Source organism: Trichomycterus rosablanca, chromosome 7, assembly GCF_030014385.1.
Source record: "Trichomycterus rosablanca isolate fTriRos1 chromosome 7, fTriRos1.hap1, whole genome shotgun sequence".
Lineage (NCBI taxonomy): Eukaryota > Metazoa > Chordata > Actinopteri > Siluriformes > Trichomycteridae > Trichomycterus > Trichomycterus rosablanca.
The window spans coordinates 25069981-25091185 of record NC_085994.1 but is presented as its reverse complement, the minus strand read 5'-3'; the positions used below and the strand labels follow the sequence as shown (position 1 = coordinate 25091185).

The 21205-nt window shown below is 40.0% G+C and overlaps 1 protein-coding gene across 2 annotated transcripts in view; it reads left to right on the top strand.

Annotated features, from left to right (window-relative positions):
- Positions 1–21205, top strand: part of fgd (faciogenital dysplasia) — a 168423-nt gene that overhangs the window by 104806 nt on the left and 42412 nt on the right. For both annotated transcript variants that reach the window (XM_062999168.1, XM_062999167.1), the window contains exons 4-6: positions 4331–4928; positions 19611–19706; positions 20624–20760. In XM_062999168.1, coding sequence (XP_062855238.1) covers positions 4331–4928; positions 19611–19706; positions 20624–20760 — 831 coding nt within the window. The remainder of the gene's footprint in view (positions 1–4330; positions 4929–19610; positions 19707–20623; positions 20761–21205) is intronic.

Here is a 21205-nt window from a genome sequence, read left to right as displayed (position 1 = left end):
ACATCTGTGTCCATATAGTTTTGGTGTGTTGTACATAGGGATGTCCCGATCTGATCTCAAAGATCGGAATTGGGCCAGATCAAGGCATTTTTTAACTGATTGGCTTTACTATTGGCTTTACTAAGCCCGATCCTAAGCCGATCCTTCGAGAGTCCAACAGTGAAGTGTAATGTCTGTAACGCGAGCGTTTAACGAGGCGGTAGTAGCAGAGCTGCGTTCATTACTGTAGAATATTACTATTTATATGGTGTGTGAGTCAAGGATCACACCAGTTTACAAAACAATAACTTTTAATCCGAGTATGAAAACTTCAGGACCATAACATACAGCTTTTACGAGTTTACGTGTTACAAGACTGAACGACATCTCAATATCAAGCACTCTGATTGGCTTAGTTATGTATGGAGCTAATTTAGTGCCAAAACTTCGCAAACAAACAGAACGTATTTTGTAAATATGATTCGATTTGCAAACAAACACAACACGATCTACAAAAAAAAACACGATTTGTAAACAAACACAACACGATCTACAGATAAAAAACACGACTATCTAACGCACACAGTGTGATTTACAAATACAAAACACCACTGTTGCAAATGCATATGTGACTTTCAAATAAATGCACAGCTGTTTTCTAATACACTGCACTTCACAAACAAATAGAACACGTTTTACAAATACAAACGCTGTTCCGCAAATGCCGTTTGTGAATCACGTGACTTTTGGCACTTTTCTGGCGCCGTGTGTCATTTAGTGTCAGATTTTCTCACAAATGCATCCCGACTCGTACAAATGCGTCGCTGTGGTACACTTTTCAGCACTTACTGGAGCGGTCAAGCCAGCCTCCACTTCGAAATGCTCAATCAAATCAGCCCCCACATTGTTTGTGAAGATGTGCGCATACTAAACATTACGGTAAAGGCAAGGCAAGTTTATTTGTATAGCACCTTTCATACACAGTGGCAATTCAAAGTGTTTTACATAAGGAAAAAAAATAAAAGCATTAAAACATTCCTCAGATCTAGAACCTCAGAAAGACTTCTAAAAGCGTCTGGCAATACTGGTTAAAAAAAATCACGACGTGAACGTGACTATATCAGTATCAGTATAAATATATCAGTTAAAATAATGTACATATATCAGTTAAAATAATATATAAATATATCAGTTAAAAAATGAATACATTCATGGGCGGATCTACCGGGGTGGCATAGGGTGGCAAATGCCACCCTAAAAGAAAGCCTTGCCACCCCTGCTGCCACCCCAGTTGGCAGCAACAAATTAAAAGAAAAGTTATGGCCAATTTGCAACGCTGCCACTCTGACACAGTCAAAAACTATTTGCTTTCCCTCTCATACATCTGCCACTCATCACCTGTGTCTTACCTTAATGCCTTTCCTTTGATAATGCCCCACCTACAGTAGTGTTACCATACTTTTATCTCCTATTAATGAGATTACATTGTATGGTCACTTATTCCTAATATGAACTGTTTCACATGAAACCTTAAATGCAAGACATTGATTGCATGAGATTAAGTTTGTCTGTATGAGTTTGTAAATGGCAGCCCGTGCCCTTTTGTAGTGTGTACATACTATTTCTCATCTCAACTGTGATAACTGTGATTAAATTCAGTATAAATACGTATATATTTGCCATATGTTGCCACCCCTCAAAAATCCCTGCCCCCCTCTCGCCACCCCATAAATATTTTTCTAGATCCGCCCCTGAATACATTAATAAACCCATATCTTCCTGCAAATTGTATTTGGGATACAACTTCAGACTTTGAAAAAAAAGGGTTGGTAATAACTGCATATTATAATTTTACTTTAAATTTAAAGTCAACTAAAATGTCATCTAAGCTCTTCCGTTTTAATTTAGATTATTATTAGTTATTAAATGGAATAATCTTGATTACATAAAGTGTTATTGTCATTAAAAGGAATTCCACTTCATAATGATAGTACTCCACCTGTAGTTTACACTCAGTATCGGGGCGGCATGGTGGCTAAGTGGGTAGCACTGTCGCCTCACAGCAAGAAGGTCCTGGGTTCGATCCCCAGGTGGGGCGGTCCGGGTCCTTTCTGTGTGGAGTTTGCATGTTCTCCCTGTGTCTGTGTGGGTTTCCTCCGGGTGCTCCGGTTTCCTCCCACAGTCCAAAAACATGCAATGAGGTTAATTGGAGACACTAAATTGTCCAAGACTGTGTTCGATATAACCTTGAGAACTGAAGAACTTTGTGTAATGAGTGACTACTGTTTCTGTCATGAATGTAACCAAAGTGTAAAACATAACATTAAAATCCTAATAAACAAACAAAAGAAAAAACACTCAGTATCAGACCATTCTGATGTATCATTTTTAAATAAAGACTTTTTTTGTCACATTTCTGTTATTTTCACTCTAAACTGTTATTAAAATTCTCTCATTATTATTAGAGATTATATGCGCACATCTTCACAAACAATGTGGGGGCTGATTTGATTGAGCATTTCGAAGTGGAGGCTTGCTTGACCGCTCCAGTAGTGCTGAAAAGTGTACCACAGCACTGCTCAGGTGCGACGCATTTGTACGAGTCGGGATGCATTTGTGAGAAAATCTGACACTAAATGACACACGGTGCCAGAAAAGTGTTTGTAAAACGTGTTCTATTTGTTTGTGAAGTGCAGTGTATTAGAAAACAGCTGTGCATTTATTTGAAAGTCACATATGCATTTGCAACAGTGGTGTTTTGTATTTGTAAATCACACTGTGTGCGTTAGATAGTCGTGTTTTTTATCTGTAGATCGTGTTGTGTTTGTTTACAAATCGTGTTTTTTATTTGTAGATCGTGTTGTGTTTGTTTGCAAATCGAATCATATTTACAGAATACGTTCTGTTTGTTTGCGAAGTTTTGGCACTAAATTAGCTCCATAGTTATGTAACCGAGCGTCGTAGTGATCCACTTGCTTAATAAAGAAATAAATACATGGTATATTCACAAATTGTCTGGAGCATAACACTTTATTAACTTCTTCTGTTACGGTACCGAATAGCGGACAGCTAGAGTCATCGCGTTAGCCAAGCACGCTATTCCATGCATGTTGGTATTATGTTATTATTGATAATTGTTGTTAGCTTTAAACCAGATCAGAATCCCAAAACACCTTTTTGTACCCTTTGGTTAGCAGTGGTTTTTTGCATTGCAATCTTACCGTGCATACCAGTTTCCCCCATTCTGTTTCTTATGGAAGAATCATGAACATAATAATGCAGTCGTAATAGAGTTCTTCCTTGGATAGTTTATACTCACACATAGAAATATCCCCATCATTACACACATCCACATGTAGTTAAACTCTATAACATACACCGATCAGCCATAACATTAAAACCACCTCCTTGTTTCTACACACATTGTCCATTTTATCAGCTCCACTTACCATATAGGAGCACTTTGTAGTTCTACAATTACTGCCTGCAGTCCATCTGTTTCTCTGCATGCTTTGTTAGCCCCCTTTCATGCTGTTCTTCAATGGTCAGGACTCTCCCAGAACCATTACAGAGCAGGTATTATTTGGGTGGTGGATCATTTTCAGCACTGCAGTGACTCTGACATGGTGGTGGTGTGTTAGTTTGTGTTGTGCTGGTATGATTGGATCAGACACAGCAGTGCTGCTGGAGTTTTTAAACACCTCACTGTCACTGCTGGACTAAGAATAGTTCACCAACCAAAATTATCCAGCGAACAGCGCCCCGTAGGCAGCATCCTGTGACCACTGATGAAGGCCTAGAAGATGACCAACTCAATCAGCAGCAATAGATGTGCGATCATCTCTGACTTTACATCTACAAGGTGGAGCAAGTAGGTAGGAGTGTCTAATAGAGTGAACAGTGAGTGGACACTGTATTTAAAAACTCCAGCAGCGCTGCTGTGCCTGATCCATTCATACTAGCATAACACACACTAACACACCACCACCATGTCAGTATCGCTTCAGGGCTGAGTTTGATCCAACACCCAATACCTATTATGTGGTGGTCCTGACCATTAAAGAACAGGGTAAAAGCAGGCTAAAAAGGTATGTAGAGAAACAGATGGACTACAGTCAAAGTGCTTCTATATGGTAAGTGGAGCTGATAAAATGGACAGTGAGTGTAGAAACAAGGAGGTGGTTTTATTGTTATGGCTGTTCTGTAAATATATATATATATATATATATATATATATGTATGTATGTATAATGTTTGACCCCAAACATTTGTTAATCGTTGGGAATTATGAACTTATTGGCTTTTAAAACAAAATATTAAAATGTCTCTGTGTTCGTTTTTCACATCTCAGAACCCCAATACTGGGAGCCCAAACAAGGAGTTCCATACAGTTGCAACTAAGAATGGAGACTTCGACCTCTGAAATCACAGAGCAACCCCAGTTCAACAAGTCAGAGCTTGAGGACTCTGGAACCGCGTTGCTTATAGATGAAATTCCACTTCAAAAGAATATTGAATTACCCACACTGGAACTTTTACGAATGGACTGTGCAAATGACACAGATGGTCAAGACAAACTTGACCGAGAATATCACAGCGGGGATTTGGACATAAACCACAGTGATACAGAACGTTCCATTAGCAACATGGATCACATTGACTCAGTACAAGATGCTGGTAATTTGACAGCACAGGATACTGAAGTGACAGAAGCTAATGGAAAGATACCGAATCGGGACAGTGGGATAGACAGCCCGTCCTGCGGAACTGAGGGAGAGGTTTTCCCGAATGAGGGCGCTATTGAAGAGGAGGAAAGAAATGACAGCATAGAAATGGAAATGGAGAGTATGTCCTGCGTAACCTCTAGCAATAAAAGAGACTCGACACAGGATGAAGATAGTGACTTGGATGACGGAAGTAGTGAGGAACCAGAGAGCCTAGAAGTCAAGGTAGGTTTAAATACACTGACAAGGCATAACATTATGACCACTGACTGGTGAAGTGAATAACACTGATTATCTCTTCATCACGGTACCTGTTTGTGGGTGGGATATATTAGACAGCCAGTGAACATTTTATCCTCAAAGTTGATGTTAGAAACAGGAAAAATGGGCAAGCGTAAGAATTTGAGCGCAATTTTTTGCATATCAGTTTTTTTTGGAATTGGGTTTATATTTTAAAACCCAACTTACAGTCATAACCAGATAGTCTAGAAGTCAAATTATGCCCACACATTACACTTAATATACTATTTAACTACCCACCCTACAGTCAAAACCTGTTGCAAAAAAGACCCTATATAACACTGCACGTGTATGGTTGAGCAAAACTGCAGTGTGTGCTATACACAACACAATACAGTTGCAGTGCACTTAATGCACTTTGGGTTAACTTCCTGTTTCCTTCCTACCTGAAATTATGGTGTGGCTATAAGAAAGTTAAAAGATAAACTTTGGTCTGTTTTTTTTTTTTTTTTTGGTTTGTTGGTCCTGGATTCTGTAAAGACAAAAAACAATGTCCATCGTAAAAAGCGCTATATAAATAAATTTGACTTGACTTGACTTTGGAAGTAAAATTGTAATCACCTAGTACTTTGATCTTTGTTGGTATGTGCTGGTGTGTTGAGACTGTTTGAGATTGTAGATCACTGGGATTGTGTGCTGGGTGGATCATGGGAGCCACTTTTCATTTTCCACTTTAAATGGAATGTGGAACATGATTGTTAGGTTTCACTTATTGTGTTGCGTGTCAACATTAATTTAATATGATAGTGCAACACATTCCAAAAAAAGTTGGGACAGTAAAGCATTTACCACTTTGTAATGTTGTCATTCCTTTTCACCACACTTAAAAGATGTTTTGGCACAGAGGATACCAAGTGATTTAGTGTTTCAGGTTTTATTTTGTCCCATTCTTCCTGCAAACACGTCTTAGGATGTGCAACAGTACGGGGTCATCATTGTTGCATTTTTTATTTTAAAGTTCTCCACACATTCTCTATTGGGGACAGGTCAGGACTGCAGGCAGGCCAGTCTAGTACCCATACCCTCTTCTTCCACAGCCATGCCTTTGTCATGTCTAAGACCTCAATGTACTTTTCTGCATTAATGCTGCCATCACAGAAGTTTAAATGACCTTTGCCAAGGGCACTGACACTGCCCCACAGACCCTGGCTTTTGGACTTGTTGCTGATAACAGTCTGGATGGTCCTTTTCGTCTTTGGTCCGGAGCACACGGCGTCCATTTTTTCCAAAAAAGACCTGGAATGCTGATTCATCTGACCACAATACACGTTTCCACTGTGTGATGGTTCATCCTAGATGCCTCCCAGCCCAAAGAAGTTGACGCCGCTTCTGGACATGGTTAACATAAGGCTTCTTTTTTGAACAGTAAAGTTTTAAGTACCAAACCATGATTACAATCACCTGTTGACATCACCTCTTTGGAGTCACATTATTATAAATTTTTTTCACCTCATTACTAGCAGTAAATTGCCCCCAACGCAACTTTTTTTGGAATGTATTGCAGGTCTGAAATGCAGGAATGGATGTTTATTAACAAATGAAATGAAGTTGAGCAGATAAAACATGAAATATCTTGGGTTCAAACTGTCTGCAATCAAATAAAAGTAAATATAAGGAACACTGCATTTTTATTTTATTTGCATTTTCCATACTGTCCCAACTTTTTCTGATTTTAGGTTGTATTTTTTAAGTATGTATGGTGAAGCAGTTTGTGTTTCTTAAAGTAGTTTATGCTGGATTTTGAGGTATGCTTTAGATCATTGTCCTTTTGTAGAAGTTAGCCTCTGTTCAGTGTAAGTTGTCACAATCCCAAATACTAAAAGATCCAGTATCATGCTTTACAGTTGGTAAATGCTACACCATTTTCTTTAAAGATACTTTTGGTTACAGACCACAGCACTTTTTCTGCAATGTCTCTGGCTTATCTTGGTGTTGTTTTACATACTTTAGGCATTGGCTTTTGTAATAAGGTGACAGGTAGGATGTTAAGTCTTACATGCAAACCATGTTTGGGTAAGCAACACTGCACCAGAATTGTCATTAGCCTGAAAATGTCTAGTAACAATGCGTTTGTTGGCTTCCCATTTATACAATGGGAAGCCAAATGTTAGGAACAACACCTAGCTAATATGCTTTCAAAACAACTTTGACACACTAAGACATGGACTCCACAAGACATATGAAGAGGGCCTGTGGTATCTGGTACCAGCTCCAGGGAACATTATCCTGCTGACAGCCATCAGGGAATACCGTATCTATGAGGAGAGTGTACATGGTCTGCAACAATGCTTAGGTAGGTGGTACGTGTCAAAGTAACATCCACATGGGACCCAAGGTTTCACAGCAGAACATTGCCCAAAGCATCACACTGCATCCGCCGGCTTGCCTTCTTCCAATAGTGCATCCTGGTGCCATGTGTTCCCCAGATAAGCGACGCACACGCATCCGGCCATCCACGTGATGTAAAAGAAAATGTGATTACTCAGACCAGGCCACCTTCTTCCATTGCTCCGTGGTCCAGTTCCGATGCTCACGTGCCCATTGTTGGCGCTTTTGGCGGTAGACAGGGGTCAGCATGGGTACCCTGATTGGTCTGCAGCTATGCAGCCCCATACACAACAAACTGTGATGCACTGTGTATCTGACACCTTGTATATACACTGATCAGCCATAACATTAAAACCACCTTTTTGTTTCTACACTCACTTTATTTTATCAGCTCCACTTACCATATAGAAGCACTTTGAAGTTCTACAGTTACTGACTGTAGTCCATATCATCACTTTCAGGACTCCTTATTTTTCATTACGCTGAATATGATTCTTAATGACATTGGCTGTATGTTTGGGTCTTTCAAATCCATATTTTTGTATGATTTCACTCTTATTTAAATATACCGGACAGGTAAAAAGGGAGTGTATTAGATTAAAACAGAGCGAGAGTGAGTCTCTTTGCCACGCTTGCACTAACGTTGTTGAGAATCTGTAACAGGTTTCTTGATAGTTTCCTGTGTGGTAGATGTGTGGCAATCATTGTCATCTTTTGTTTATACATCTGCACCTTCCTGTTTTGTTTAATGATTTCTGACAGCCAGACAAACTGGAATTACTTTCCGATCTCTCTTTGTCTGTGTATTAGATCAATGTGATGCCTTTTTCAACAGAAAGCCAAGAACAAAGAAGTTTAATGGAAGGCTTTTTTATTTATCTATTGGCATACATGTTACAATAAAAAGCAGATTATTTTAATATAATACTAATATAATGATCTTTCTTTAGCGATATGCAGTTTTCACATTAAAGACCCTCTAAATACAATTGCTTGTAGTGAAGTGAGTTCCACTCAGATTGAAGGTGGAAAATGTGAGTGGGTATGTGACGGAAGCTCTGGGAGTGTTACTGGCTTATTTAAGTGCAGGTGTGTTTGGTAGTTTTTTTTTCTTTGTGAACCTCTCCACAGGAAACACCCTACACTACATAAACACACATGAAAAACACACCCAACAGTCTGATGCACACCCTTCATTAACTGCTTTAATAATAACTACATGCATACACATGATTTTGTTTTGTTCCTGTACAGTGCCAGTGTTTTCCACTTCCTGCACTCGCACATACATACTTTAAACAGTCCAGTCAGTAATTATATACTATGTTATTACACACATAAAAGCCTCATTAGATTATCTTTAAATTCAACTGTTATACATTAATACTTTATTTTACCAAACATTAAAACCACCTCCTTGTTTCTACACACAGTCTATTTTATCAGCTCCACTTACCATATAGAAGCATTTTGTAGTTCTATAATTATTGACTGTAGTCCATCTGTTTATCTGCATGCTTTTGTTAGCCCTTTGTTAGTTTCATGCTGTTCTTCAATGGTCAGGACTCTCCCAGGACCACTACAGAGTAGGTATTATTTGGGTGGTGGATCATTCTCAGCACTGCAGTGACACTGAAATGGTGGTGGTGTGTTAGTGTGTGTTGTGTTGGTATGAGTGGATAAGCACAGCAGTGCTGCTGGAGTTTTTAAACACCTCAGTGTCACTGCTGGACTGAGAATAGTCCACCAACCAAAAATATCCAGCCAACAGCTCCCTGTGGGCAGCGTCTTGTGACCACTGATGAAGGTCTAGAAGGTGACCAACTCAAACAGCAGCAATAGATAAGCGATCGTCTCTGACTTTACATCTACAAGGTGGACCAACTAAGTTGGAGTGTCTAATAGAGTGGACAGTGAGTGGACACGGCATTAAAAAAAAACTCCAGCAGCACTGCTGTGTCTGATCCACTCATACCAGCACAACACACACTAACACACCACCACCATGTCATTGTCACTGCAGTACTGAGAATCATCCACCACCTAAATAATACCTGCTCTGTGGTGGTCCTGACTATTAAAGAACAGGGTGAAAGCAGGCTTAAAAGGTATGTAGAGAAACAGTTGGACTACAGTCAGTAATTGTAGAACTACAAAGTGCTTCTATATGGTAAGTGGAGCTGATAAAATGGACAAGGAGGTGGTTTTAATGTTATGGCTGATCAGTGTATGTGGACACCTGACCATGAACCTGTTGGACATTTAATTTTAAAACTATGGGTATTAACTTGGGTTTGCTCTCACATATGTGATTGTAGCAGTCGTCACTCTTCTGAAAAGGCTTTCCACAAGATTTTGGAGTGTGTCTCTGGGAATTCATGCCTTTTTAGTCAAATAAGCATTTGTATGGAAAATTCACTTAAATTAGACTAGAAACTCTGGCTCACAGTTTATGTTTAAATTTATCCATCAAGATGTGCATTGGGGTTACGGTCAGGTCTTTTAACAAACTGTAAGGTGTCTGCGGCGTCAGTAGAACCTACCACCGGTTCCTGATGTCGCAGGCTTTACAGATCACCTAGGAGCATGGCCTCATATAGATGGCCAGCTCATTAGGGCGAACGACCTGCAGCTGTGACTTCCCTATTTAAGGGGGCGTCGCCAGGCTGCAGGCGTCGCACCTTTTGTTTTCCTTTCTTTCTTTTGTTTGGCATGGTGGCACAACACCAGCTTGCTTTTCAGGGACAGTCCGGTTACCCCCGGCGCTCTTAGAGCGCTGGGGTGTGTAGGTCGCAAGGCCGAGGTAAGCTAGGGTTTTGGTTCTCTTGGTTAGGGATAGCTGGTGCGGGTTTTTACAGCCCTCGAGCTGTTGTTTATTTTTGGTGTTTAGATTCAGCTAACGCTAGCATTGCTAGCATTAAGCCTATGCCTAGCTAACCGCTCTATCCCAGCAGCCCTTAAGCCAAAAGGCTGCAGCAGGTTCATTACAGCCGTCGTGGCTATGCGGTTAAGCTGTTGCTTTTCTGTGTCCCACAGTCCTGGTTCGAATCCACCCTATTGACTCCTATGCCAACGTTTTTTGTTTCCAGGCTCTACGTGCTGGTGTCAATGCCCGAGTGGCTTTTACAATAAGCCGTTTTCGCTCCGGCTCCTGCCCAGTCGCTATGTGCTGGTGACAATGCCCGAGTGGCTTTTATTATAAGCCGTTTTCGCTCCGGCTCCTTCCCAGTCTCTACGTGCTGGTGACAATGCCCGAGTGGCTTTTATTATAAGCCGTTTTCGCTCCGGCTCCTTCCCAGTCCCGACGTGCAGGTGTTAATGCCCGAGTGGCTTTTATTATAAGCCGTTTTCGCTCCGGCCATTCCCAGTTTCTACGTGCTGGTGGTAATACTGGAGTGGCTTTTACAATAAGCCGATTTTTGCTTTTCTTTGATTTCGTTTACCCGGGTTTTCAGTTTGATGTGTTTTTTCCCGTTGCGGCATTTGTAAGCGCACGGACTTTTCTTTATTTTCCCCCAGCGATAGCGCACGAGGTTAGCGAACCCCTTTGCACCAGAGTGATCGGGGTTCGCGCCTCGCGTCGGGCTTCGCTTTTTTCCCTTGTGTGTGTTCTTTGTTTTTCTCTTTCAGTTACCTGCGGTGCCAGCAGCTTCGTCCGGGGTTCCCCACCCCGATCCAGTTATGTTTTCCTTTGCGTGGTCTTTTGTTTATAATTATTTATTGTTAAATAAAGAATTATAATTTAATTTATCTCTGCATCTTGGGTCCTTTCTCTCCCCTCGTAACACAAACTGTGTCTTTATGTACATTACTTTGTGTACTGGGACAAAATCATGCTGTAATAGAAAAGAGCCTTTCCCAAATTATTTCCAACTAGTTGGAAACATATAATTTATTTAATATAATGCATTTTATACACCCCTTAGCAGTGAGTGTAACTGAAACACCTTAACTCAATATTTAGGTTGGGTGTCCACATACTGTTAAACAATTAGTGTATATTAACACATAGTAAATATGGTAATCACAATAAACAGTACAGATCTTCTTTGTTCTCTTGGCTGTGTGCTTTGAGTCATTGTCATGTTGGAAGGTAAACTTTTGCCCCAGTCTGAGGAGCGCTCTGGAGCAGGTTTTCTTCAAGGATCTTGGTGTACTTAGCTGCATTCATCTTTCTCTCTATCAGGACTAGTGTAGAGATGTCATTAGCCAGGTGATGAGCGGTGCCTGGTTTCTTCCAAACGTGACGCTTGGTTTCATCAGACCAGAGAATCTTGTTTCTCATGGTTTGAGAGTCCTCTAGGCAAACTCAAAGGGGCTGTCATGTGCCTTTTACTAAGGAGTTGCTTCCATCTGGCCACTCTTCTATAAAGGCGTGATTTGTGGAGTGCTGCCTGGTTGATCTTCTGATAGGTTCTTCCGACACCACAAGGATGCGCTGAAGCTCTGTCAGAGTGACCATTGGGTTTCTGGGGGGGGGGGGGGGGGGGGGGGGGGGGTCTGTGAGAGAGGTGACATCAGACTTGTCAACTGTTTATACTGCAGTGGCAAGAAGTGGCACAGAAGGAAGTAAATGAAAAAGCAGAAATGGAAGGAAGCAGACAAATGGTGTGATACCAACGTGAGAAAAAAGACAGTAACACAGCCCCAAGAAAGCTTTGGGTTTGCAAATAGGGGTGCATGTGTGTGTGTTTGCATACACTCAAGTACCTGTGTGTTCATGTTTGGGTGTGAGTTAAAATGCCCAGTGACTGTGCATAGAATTATGTGTCTATGTACAGTGTATCACAAAAGTGAGTACACCCCTCACATTTCTGCAGATATTTAAGTATATCTTTTCATGGGACAACACTGACAAAATGACACTTTGACACAATGAAAAGTAGTCTGTGTGCAGCTTATATAACAGTGTCAATTTATTCTTCCCTCAAAATAACTCAATATACAGCCATTAATGTCTAAACCACCGGCAACAAAAGTGAGTACACCCCTAAGAGACTAAACCCCTAAATGTCCAAATTGAGCACTGCTTGTCATTTTCCCTCCAAAATGTCATGTGACTCGTTAGTGTTACTAGGTCTCAGGTGTGCATGGGGAGCAGGTGTGTTCAATTTAGTAGTACAGCTCTCACACTCTCTCATACTGGTCACTGAAAGTTCCAACATGGCACCTCATGGCAAAGAACTCTCTGAGGATCTTAAAAGACGAATTGTTGCGCTACATGAAGATGGCCAAGGCTACAAGAAGATTGCCAACACCCTGAAACTGAGCTGCAGCACAGTGGCCAAGATCATCCAGCATTTTAAAAGAGCAGGGTCCACTCAGAACAGACCTCGCGTTGGTTGTCCAAAGAAGCTGAGTGCACGTGCTCAGCATCACATCCAACTGCTGTCTTTGAAAGATAGGCGCAGGAGTGCTGTCAGCATTGCTGCAGAGATTGAAAAGGTGGGGGGTCAGCCTGTCAGTGCTCAGACCATACGCCGCACACTACATCAAATTGGTCTGCATGGCTGTCACCCCAGAAGAAAGCCTCTTCTGAGGTCTCTACACAAGAAAGCCCGCAAACAGTTTGCTGAAGACATGTCAACAAAGGACATGGATTACTGGAACCATGTCCTATGGTCTGATGAGACCAAGATTAATTTGTTTGGTTCAGATGGTCTCAAGCATGTGTGGTGGCAATCAGGTGAGGAGTACAAAGATAAGTGTGTCATGCCTACAGTCAAGCATGGTGGTGGGAATGCCATGGTCTGGGGCTGCATGAGTGCAGCAGGTGTTGGGGAGTTACATTTCATTGAGGGACACATGAACTCCAATATGTACTGTGAAATACTGAAGCAGAGCATGATCCCCTCCCTCCGGAAACTGGGTCGCAGGGCAGTGTTCCAGCATGATAATGACCCCAAACGCACCTCTAAGACGACCACTGCTTTATTGAAGAGGCTGAGGGTAAAGGTGATAGACTGGCCAAGCATGTCTCCAGACCTAAACCCAATATAACATCTTTGGGGCATCCTCAAGCGGAAGGTGGAGGAGCGCAAAGTCTCGAATATCCGCCAGCTCCGTGATGTCGTCATGAAGGAGTGGAAAAGCATTCCAGTGGCAACCTGTGAAGCTCTGGTAAACTCCATGCCCAGGAGAGTTAAGGCAGTTCTGGGAAATAATGGTGGCCACACAAAATATTGACACTTCAGGAACTTTCACTAAGGGGTGTACTCACTTTTGTTGCCGGTGGTTTAGACATTAATGGCTGTATATTGAGTTATTTTGAGGGAAGAATAAATTGACACTGTTATATAAGCTGCACACAGACTACTTTTCATTGTGTCAAAGTGTCATTTTGTCAGTGTTGTCCCATGAAAAGATATACTTAAATATCTGCAGAAATGTGAGGGGTGTACTCACTTTTGTGATACACTGTATGTATGTCTTATGGTTGCGAATTTTGATATATAAACACAGTGAGCAGAACTAGTTCAGCATTCAAAATGTAGATTTTATACAGAGTCATTAGAGAACTGTTTATTACAAGCACTTATTAATCATGCTAATTATAATTAATAGAGATGAAGCTGGTATATTAAAGTTCTTACTGACAACATAAGTGTTTTTAAACAATGCTTAAGAGTTTTACATTTAAACTAAAGCATGATGTAAAAATCCAAATTTTTGTAAAAGAAAATATTTGAATATAAAATATATATACTGTGGACCAGTGTATATTAAACAAACCTTATTATTCCTAGTATTAGTATTATTAAAGTTGCTACAATCTGAAATCTTGCATCCTACACAAAATCTTTACACTTATGCTTACTCATATAATTTTCTTTAAGAGTAACATAATCCAGATATTTCTCCATTCATTATTAACTAACATTTTCATCTAAAGTAGCCTTCATGTTAAAACCAAAATAACAAAAATTCTACACTTTTCAAAAATTTGAAAGTGTCCAATTAGATGCATAGACATTATACAATTAAGTAATAAAAGAATTTGACTGGTCACACACTGGTTACCATCGTGGCAGCATTTCGGCCCTATTCAGATTTGATTTGTTTATAGTGGGATGTCTGTTTATATCTCTCCTTAGTAATTTACATTTACGGCATTTAGCAGGCACTTTTCAAGGCGACTTACATTTATGACTGAATACAATTATTAGAAGTGCCAACCTGGCGGTGGTGGGGCTTAAACTGGCAACCCTCTGATTACTACACCAGTACATTAACCACTGAATTACTACTGCCATTTCACACGTAGCATTTACATTTACAGCATTTAGTAGAAACTTTTATCCAAAATGACCTACAATTTTGACTTATTATTATTCGAGCGATTGAGGGTTAAGGGCCTTGTTTAGGTGTGTGTGTGTATGTGTGTCTGCCCTGCGATGGACTGCCGCCCCATCCAGGGTGTTACTGTGTGCCTTGCGCCCATTAAAAAGCTGGGATAGACTCCAGCACCTCTCACGACCCTAATTGGATAAATGGTTAAGACAGTGAGTGAGAGTGAGTGAAACCGATGCATTTCTCATGTTGAAGTTGCTCTGCTTAATTATTGCCAATTGTGTTGCTTCCATACTACAAGTCCATACAAGTGCAAAAGATAATGTGCATTATTCTCATCATTTAAATTACAGTAGAACACATCAACAGTTGCTGATAAACCGTGTATTAATTAGGGTTCTTTATCCTCATAATTCATCTATTTTGTAATGGTTAAAAGTAATGGTTTTCCTAAGCAAAGGCGATGAGCACTGTATAATTATGGAGATGTTGATTTGGACGGGCCTACAATTATCCAAACAACTTTCAGTTTGCCAGTAGGTAATTTGTTCTGTAAATATCTCAGTGGAGGAGAGGGAGTCCTTGCTTTAGTATGCCCAGTGGCATATAAAAAACAGTAGAAAGGTTATATTACATCAGGTAATCAGTTTAATTAACATTATATTTATTTGCACTTGACCCATTCCATGCCAACATAATGCACCCACAGCATAACAGAGCCTTTTTAGTCACTTAGAGCCATTTCTATTGTCATCTTGATCAAGATCAACAAAGCCTGTAATATCATACTTGCCTGGAAAGAGCATGGAAAAATGTGAATTGCTTAATTTCATCGAACCTGTTATGACATTGAAAGTTACTGCTAGCTTATCCTGTTGTTGTTAGCAAATGTTACCATAAATGCTTTCTTAATTACCTAAGAGTGTAGCTAAATATACCCTAATGATGAACTGTCTGTATATTACACTTACTGTTAAAGATTATCAAAACAGTCTTATAAATGTATTTATTATACACCGATCAGCCATAACATTACAACCACCTCCTTGTTTCTACACTCACTGTCCATTTCATCAGCTCCACTTACCATATAGAAGCACTTTGTAGTTCTACAATTACTGACTGTAGTCCATCTGTTTCTCTACATGCTTTGTTAGCCCCCTTTCATGTTGTTCATCAATGGTCAAGACTCTCCCAGGACCACTACAGCGCAGGTATTATTTGGGTGGTGGATCATTCTCAGCACTGCAGTGACACTGACATGGTGGTGGTGTGTTAGTGTGTGTTGTGCTGATATGAGTGGACAAGCCCTGAGTGGCTATTCGGTAGATTCGGGAGGATTCCCGATGGGCCGGCTCATGTCAGTCTCAAGTTTGGGCCGGTTGGGAAAAATAATTTTGACACTCATCTGTCACTTATCTAATCTTATTCTTGCATTCATTCTCATTCATCTGACAGCGCAGCCCCTACATCGCAGTAGATTAGATGGGTTCTACCATCTGAGGGAATCCCCCCCTCCCAAATGTTTAAGTTGGTTTGGCCCATGAGGCGTCTTTTCTGGAGCGCCGGTAAAAGTAAAAATAGCAACAGAATAGCGCAAGTCGGTGGTGATGGAGGGCAGGAAGAGGCCAGGTGGAGCCGAAAAGACCAGGTTAAAAAAAAAGAAAGGCAATGGAAGAAGATGCTGCCAAATGTGTCAAATTAACAGACATGTTTTCCAGAGGACAGACCCCATGCAGCCGGTATTGCGCAACATTGCCAAGTCAACTTAGCATAGTTTATTTTGTAGAACCCAATACACAGCATTAATCACAAATATCCAGTTTCAAGCTGAAAATAATAAACATAATTTGAAGTGTGATATATTAAATAGCCTAACTCATTAATGGAATGTTTTTGTTCCGATGCTACTGTACTGATGATCCATGACTACTGAAGGGACAGGTAGAGGATATTCTAACAGATTTATTTAAACTAAGATAGTTATTTGTAATTTATACAACAGGTAGTTCCGACCTTACAATTTGGTTGAGAAGCGTTCTAAACGTGCTGATATTCGTGATAACAGCACGGTCTTTTCACACCACAATGGTATTACTCCGCTGACGCGTTGCCATTAACGACAAGCTTCATGCACACAAACGCGCACGCAGGCAACACAGCCTTTTTTTCCCGGTCGCGTTTTAAATCTGTTATCTGATATACAATCTAGCGCACTGTGTAGGGAACATAACCAATTGTCTAATTCACTATCTAGTGCACTATGTAGGGAACATATATCCATGATCTGATACACAATCTAGTGCACTATTTAGGGAACATTAATGTGTTTGTAACGCGAACAGTTAGTTAAGCCAGTTAGCAGCTCCTAGTAGTTCTGTTCTCATCCATAGCCTTTGGTGTGTACGAGAGGTTTTTTTATTTCTTTTTTTTCCCTTCGGAGGTTCTTGCTTTCTTCTTCTTCTTACCTCCCTGAAATGAGTTTTTGCAACTTGGGATGTCTGCTTTGTAGTGTTAAACTTTATATTCGTTGTGGAACTACTTTTTGGCGGAAGGTATTGTCAATATTAAAGCATATTTAATATGAAATTCAGGGCTTCTTTGATTTATTTTCTTTCTTTATTTTGTAAAAACTGTTGTATAAAAGCAATAGAACACTTGAGGTCGTGATGTTATTCGCGATAACACACTCCCTCTCGTGTTCTATTGCTTAAGTAAAATATAATGTAGAGAATATATACATGATATATGTTAAATTGTTCAGACATTCATAAAGATGTCAGCACGATAGCCTATTTTATTTTAACAAATGAAGACAAATAACCTAAATCACTATCAATTTTACACCATCATAATATAGGCTAAATTGTTAAAAACAAAAAAAAACTTTAAGAGTATTATGTTATTCAGCAAAATAGACTAACCCTTAATGAAATGTTTTTTTTTTTTTACCTCAGAGCAGCAGATAAGCCATGTCTCATGTCTATAGACAATGACACCGTTATTAATAAAGTGCACTGCTTAGGAGGCTTTTGATGCTGTAGGTAGCCTACTAAATAGTGAAGCTAACTTAAGAGTTTAGTGTAAACTAGAGATGGGACGATCGATCGGCTACGAATCGGTATCGGCCGATTTTTAATCAAAATATGCTATTGGCGATCGGCGATATTTCCTAAATGTAGCCGATCCGATCGTGTGATATATAAAGACCATGTTAAGTTAACAGCTCAGTGGATTGATCCAGACTTTGAGCTACGAAGCACCAACCATCACATCACCATTCATCAACAATCGTACAGAAACCATCGTGAAAGCTCTTACGATGTAATTTTGCTGATTGTAATATTTACTTTAAAAAGATAATTCAACCCGGTCACATCTGAGTCGATTCTATCAGCACGTTATATAAACTCCTGGTTCACTTTGGTAAATCGTAAGCGGTTCTTGAGAACAGAAGACCTTACAGAGCCAATCCGAGGCAAAAGTTTATTCATTACCAAATTCGTTAGTTCAGGATCATCTGCTGAACTTTTAGAAAACTTTTAGCTCCTTAGACGGAACGAGTCTGACTCGGTTACAGATCTGTGGTAATAGCAATTTAATTAAGCTTTTTAATTAAGCTTTTTAATGTAAGAGAGTCACACAAAATGTTCTGTAGTAGCTGGTGTTTATTTAAAACCACGACATTTAATTAATAACAGTAAACACGGAGAGATAACTGAGAAGAGAAACTTACGCTTCACTTAAAAACGAATCAACTCATGAATCAATGAATCACTTATAGCGATACTGTGAACAAAGCGTATCTTCTAAAGGCACAAACACACACACACACACGCGCGCGCGCTGCTCCGGTTTATCTTTACTGTGAGGCTCTTTTTAAGTTTATTTACTGCTAATCCCCCCCCCGATCGGAATCCCTGAAAGGAGATCGGAGATCGGAATCAGTGCCAAAAACCCCGATCGGTCCATCTCTAGTGTAAACCTAACAATAGAGCACCTCTCTGTTGAAAAGACAAATGCAATTTACATTTTTGTTTCAACTTATTGCTCATGTACAAATGTAAATACTTTTTCATCTTTATCACATTTTTTACCTTTAAAATCTTTATCTGATTTAAATTTGAATTAAACATGTTTAAGTGAAGTGTTTTCTGTTAACTTACCAACATACACCTGAACTTATACCCAATAAAAAGGCATTGTAAGACAACTCTGCTGTTTCATTTATTAAAATTTTTCCTCCGCGGAAAAAGTGGGCCGGGTTTGGGCATGAAACTCCCGGGCTGAAAAAGGGGCCCACTCCGGCCCTGTGAGTGGATCAAACACAGCAGCGCTACTGGAGTTTTTAAATACCATGTCCACTTACTGTCCACTTTATTAGACACTACTACCTGGTTGGTCCACCTTGTAGATGTAAAGTCAGAGACGATCGCTCATCTATTGCTGCTGTTTGAGTTGATCATCTTCTAGACCTTCATCAGTGGTCACAAGACCATGCCCATGGGGTGCTGTTCGCTGGATGTTTTTGGTTGGTGGACCATTCTCAGTCCAGCAGTGACAGTGAGGTGTTTAAAAACTCCAGCAGCATTGCTGTGTCATATCCACTCATACCAGCACAACACACACTAACACACCACCACCATGTCAGTGTCACTGCAGTGCTGAGAATGATCCACCACCCAAATAATACCTACTCTGTAGTGGTCCTGGGAGAGTCCTGACCATTGAAGAACAGCATGGACTACAGTCAGTAATTGTAGAACTACAAAGTGCTCCTATATGGTAAGTGGAGCTGATAAAATGGACAGTGAGTGTAGAAACAAGGAGGTGGTTTTAATGTTATGGCTGATCAGTGTATCTATGCCCAATATATTTTTTACACATTATCAGTTTGGGATCAGTGACTCAGCCATGTAAGAAATTTTCTGTATGCCAGATTCAGTTGCTTATAGGTAATTTTTTTATATTTATCTCTGTTCTTTGCAGGGTTCACAGTCTGAATCTCAGAAACTGTTAAACATTGCTCAAGAACTGCTTCAAACAGAGGAAGCTTACGTCAAAAGACTCAACCTCCTAGACCAGGTAACATGCACACAAACACCACTTCCTGTTTTAGACAGCTGGCTTCCCTTTTGTTTTAATGTAATTTTTCATATGTTGCTCCTGAGAGCCAGCAATTATATATTATTGACAACACAACTGGTTTAATTATGAAACCACTTTACCTTTACAACAAAGTTTTGACAGTAAAAAAGATATAAAGATATAAGAATACAAACAGACTGCACTGTTTCTTCTTTTTTGTATTCAGTTGAAAAGAGTACAAAAACAAAATATTACATTTTATTCTATTTTAAGTTCATTGTAAATACTCTTTGCTCATTCTAAACACATTCCAATCTAGAAATCAGATCTAGCAGATACACTTGTTGGAAACGAGGCTTCCATTAAGAGCCTTTAAGCTCTTCTCTATGACACATTCTATTGCCAGTGTTTGTCTATGGAGATTGCAGGGTTGTATGCTTGATTGTATGCACCTGTTTGCAGTTGGTGTGGCTTTAACAAGCCGAACCCTTTAATTAGAGAATTGTTAACATGTTTTACAGGGTTCCGCTCATGTCAAAATACATCCTGAGGCCACAGACATTCATTGTCAAGTGATGACAATGTTACATTTACATTATAAGCATTTAGCAAATGCCTTTATTTAAAGCGACTTTCAGTACTGTGACAGTATACAGTCTGGGCAATTGAGGGTTAAGGGCCTTGCTCAAGGGCCCAACAGCAGAAACCTGGCAGTGGTTGGGCTTGAACCAATGACCTTCTGATTGCTAGTCCAGTACCTTAACCACTAGGCTACAACTACAATGTTAAGTTAAACAGCTGTTTCTTTATAATTATTACATCTCTGTGACAGGTAATGTAGGTATTAAATCATTACACATTGAACCATTCTAAAGGTTTGAGTATGTATGTTTCTTTGTTTTTCTCTTTTACAGGTGTTCTGTACTAAGTTGACGGAGGCAGGTACCCCTACAGAAGTGATCAATGGGATTTTCTCTAACATTTCATCAATCTACTGCTTCCATCATCAGTTCCTGCTGCCAGAATTACAAATAAGAATTACAAAAGAGTGGTGAGAGTTCTCAGTTTCTTCTCATCTGCCTTTGTACACATGCTCAAGAAAGCAAAGACGCTGTATTAAGTTAATAATCGTTTAGCAATTAATTTTTGGCCAAAATATAAATTCCAGAATGAGTAAAACAAGCTTAAACAAAGCAGTTACAATAAAACAATACTTTGTGCTTTTGAGTTAGATTTTCATTTCATTAATTCTTCTGTGGGTGGCATAATAGTGCAGTGGGTAGCTGTGCACTGTCAGCTTACAGCAAGAATGCCTGGGTCTAATTCCCCGAAAGGGCGGCCAGGGTCCCTTCTGTTTGCATGGTCTACCTGAATCCGCCTGGGTTTCCTCCAACAAGTACAAAGACATGCATTCAGACCAATTGGAGCTAATAAAAATGGCTGTGTGTGTTTGCCCTGTGATGGACTGGAGACCTGTCCAGGGTGTTTCCTTCTTT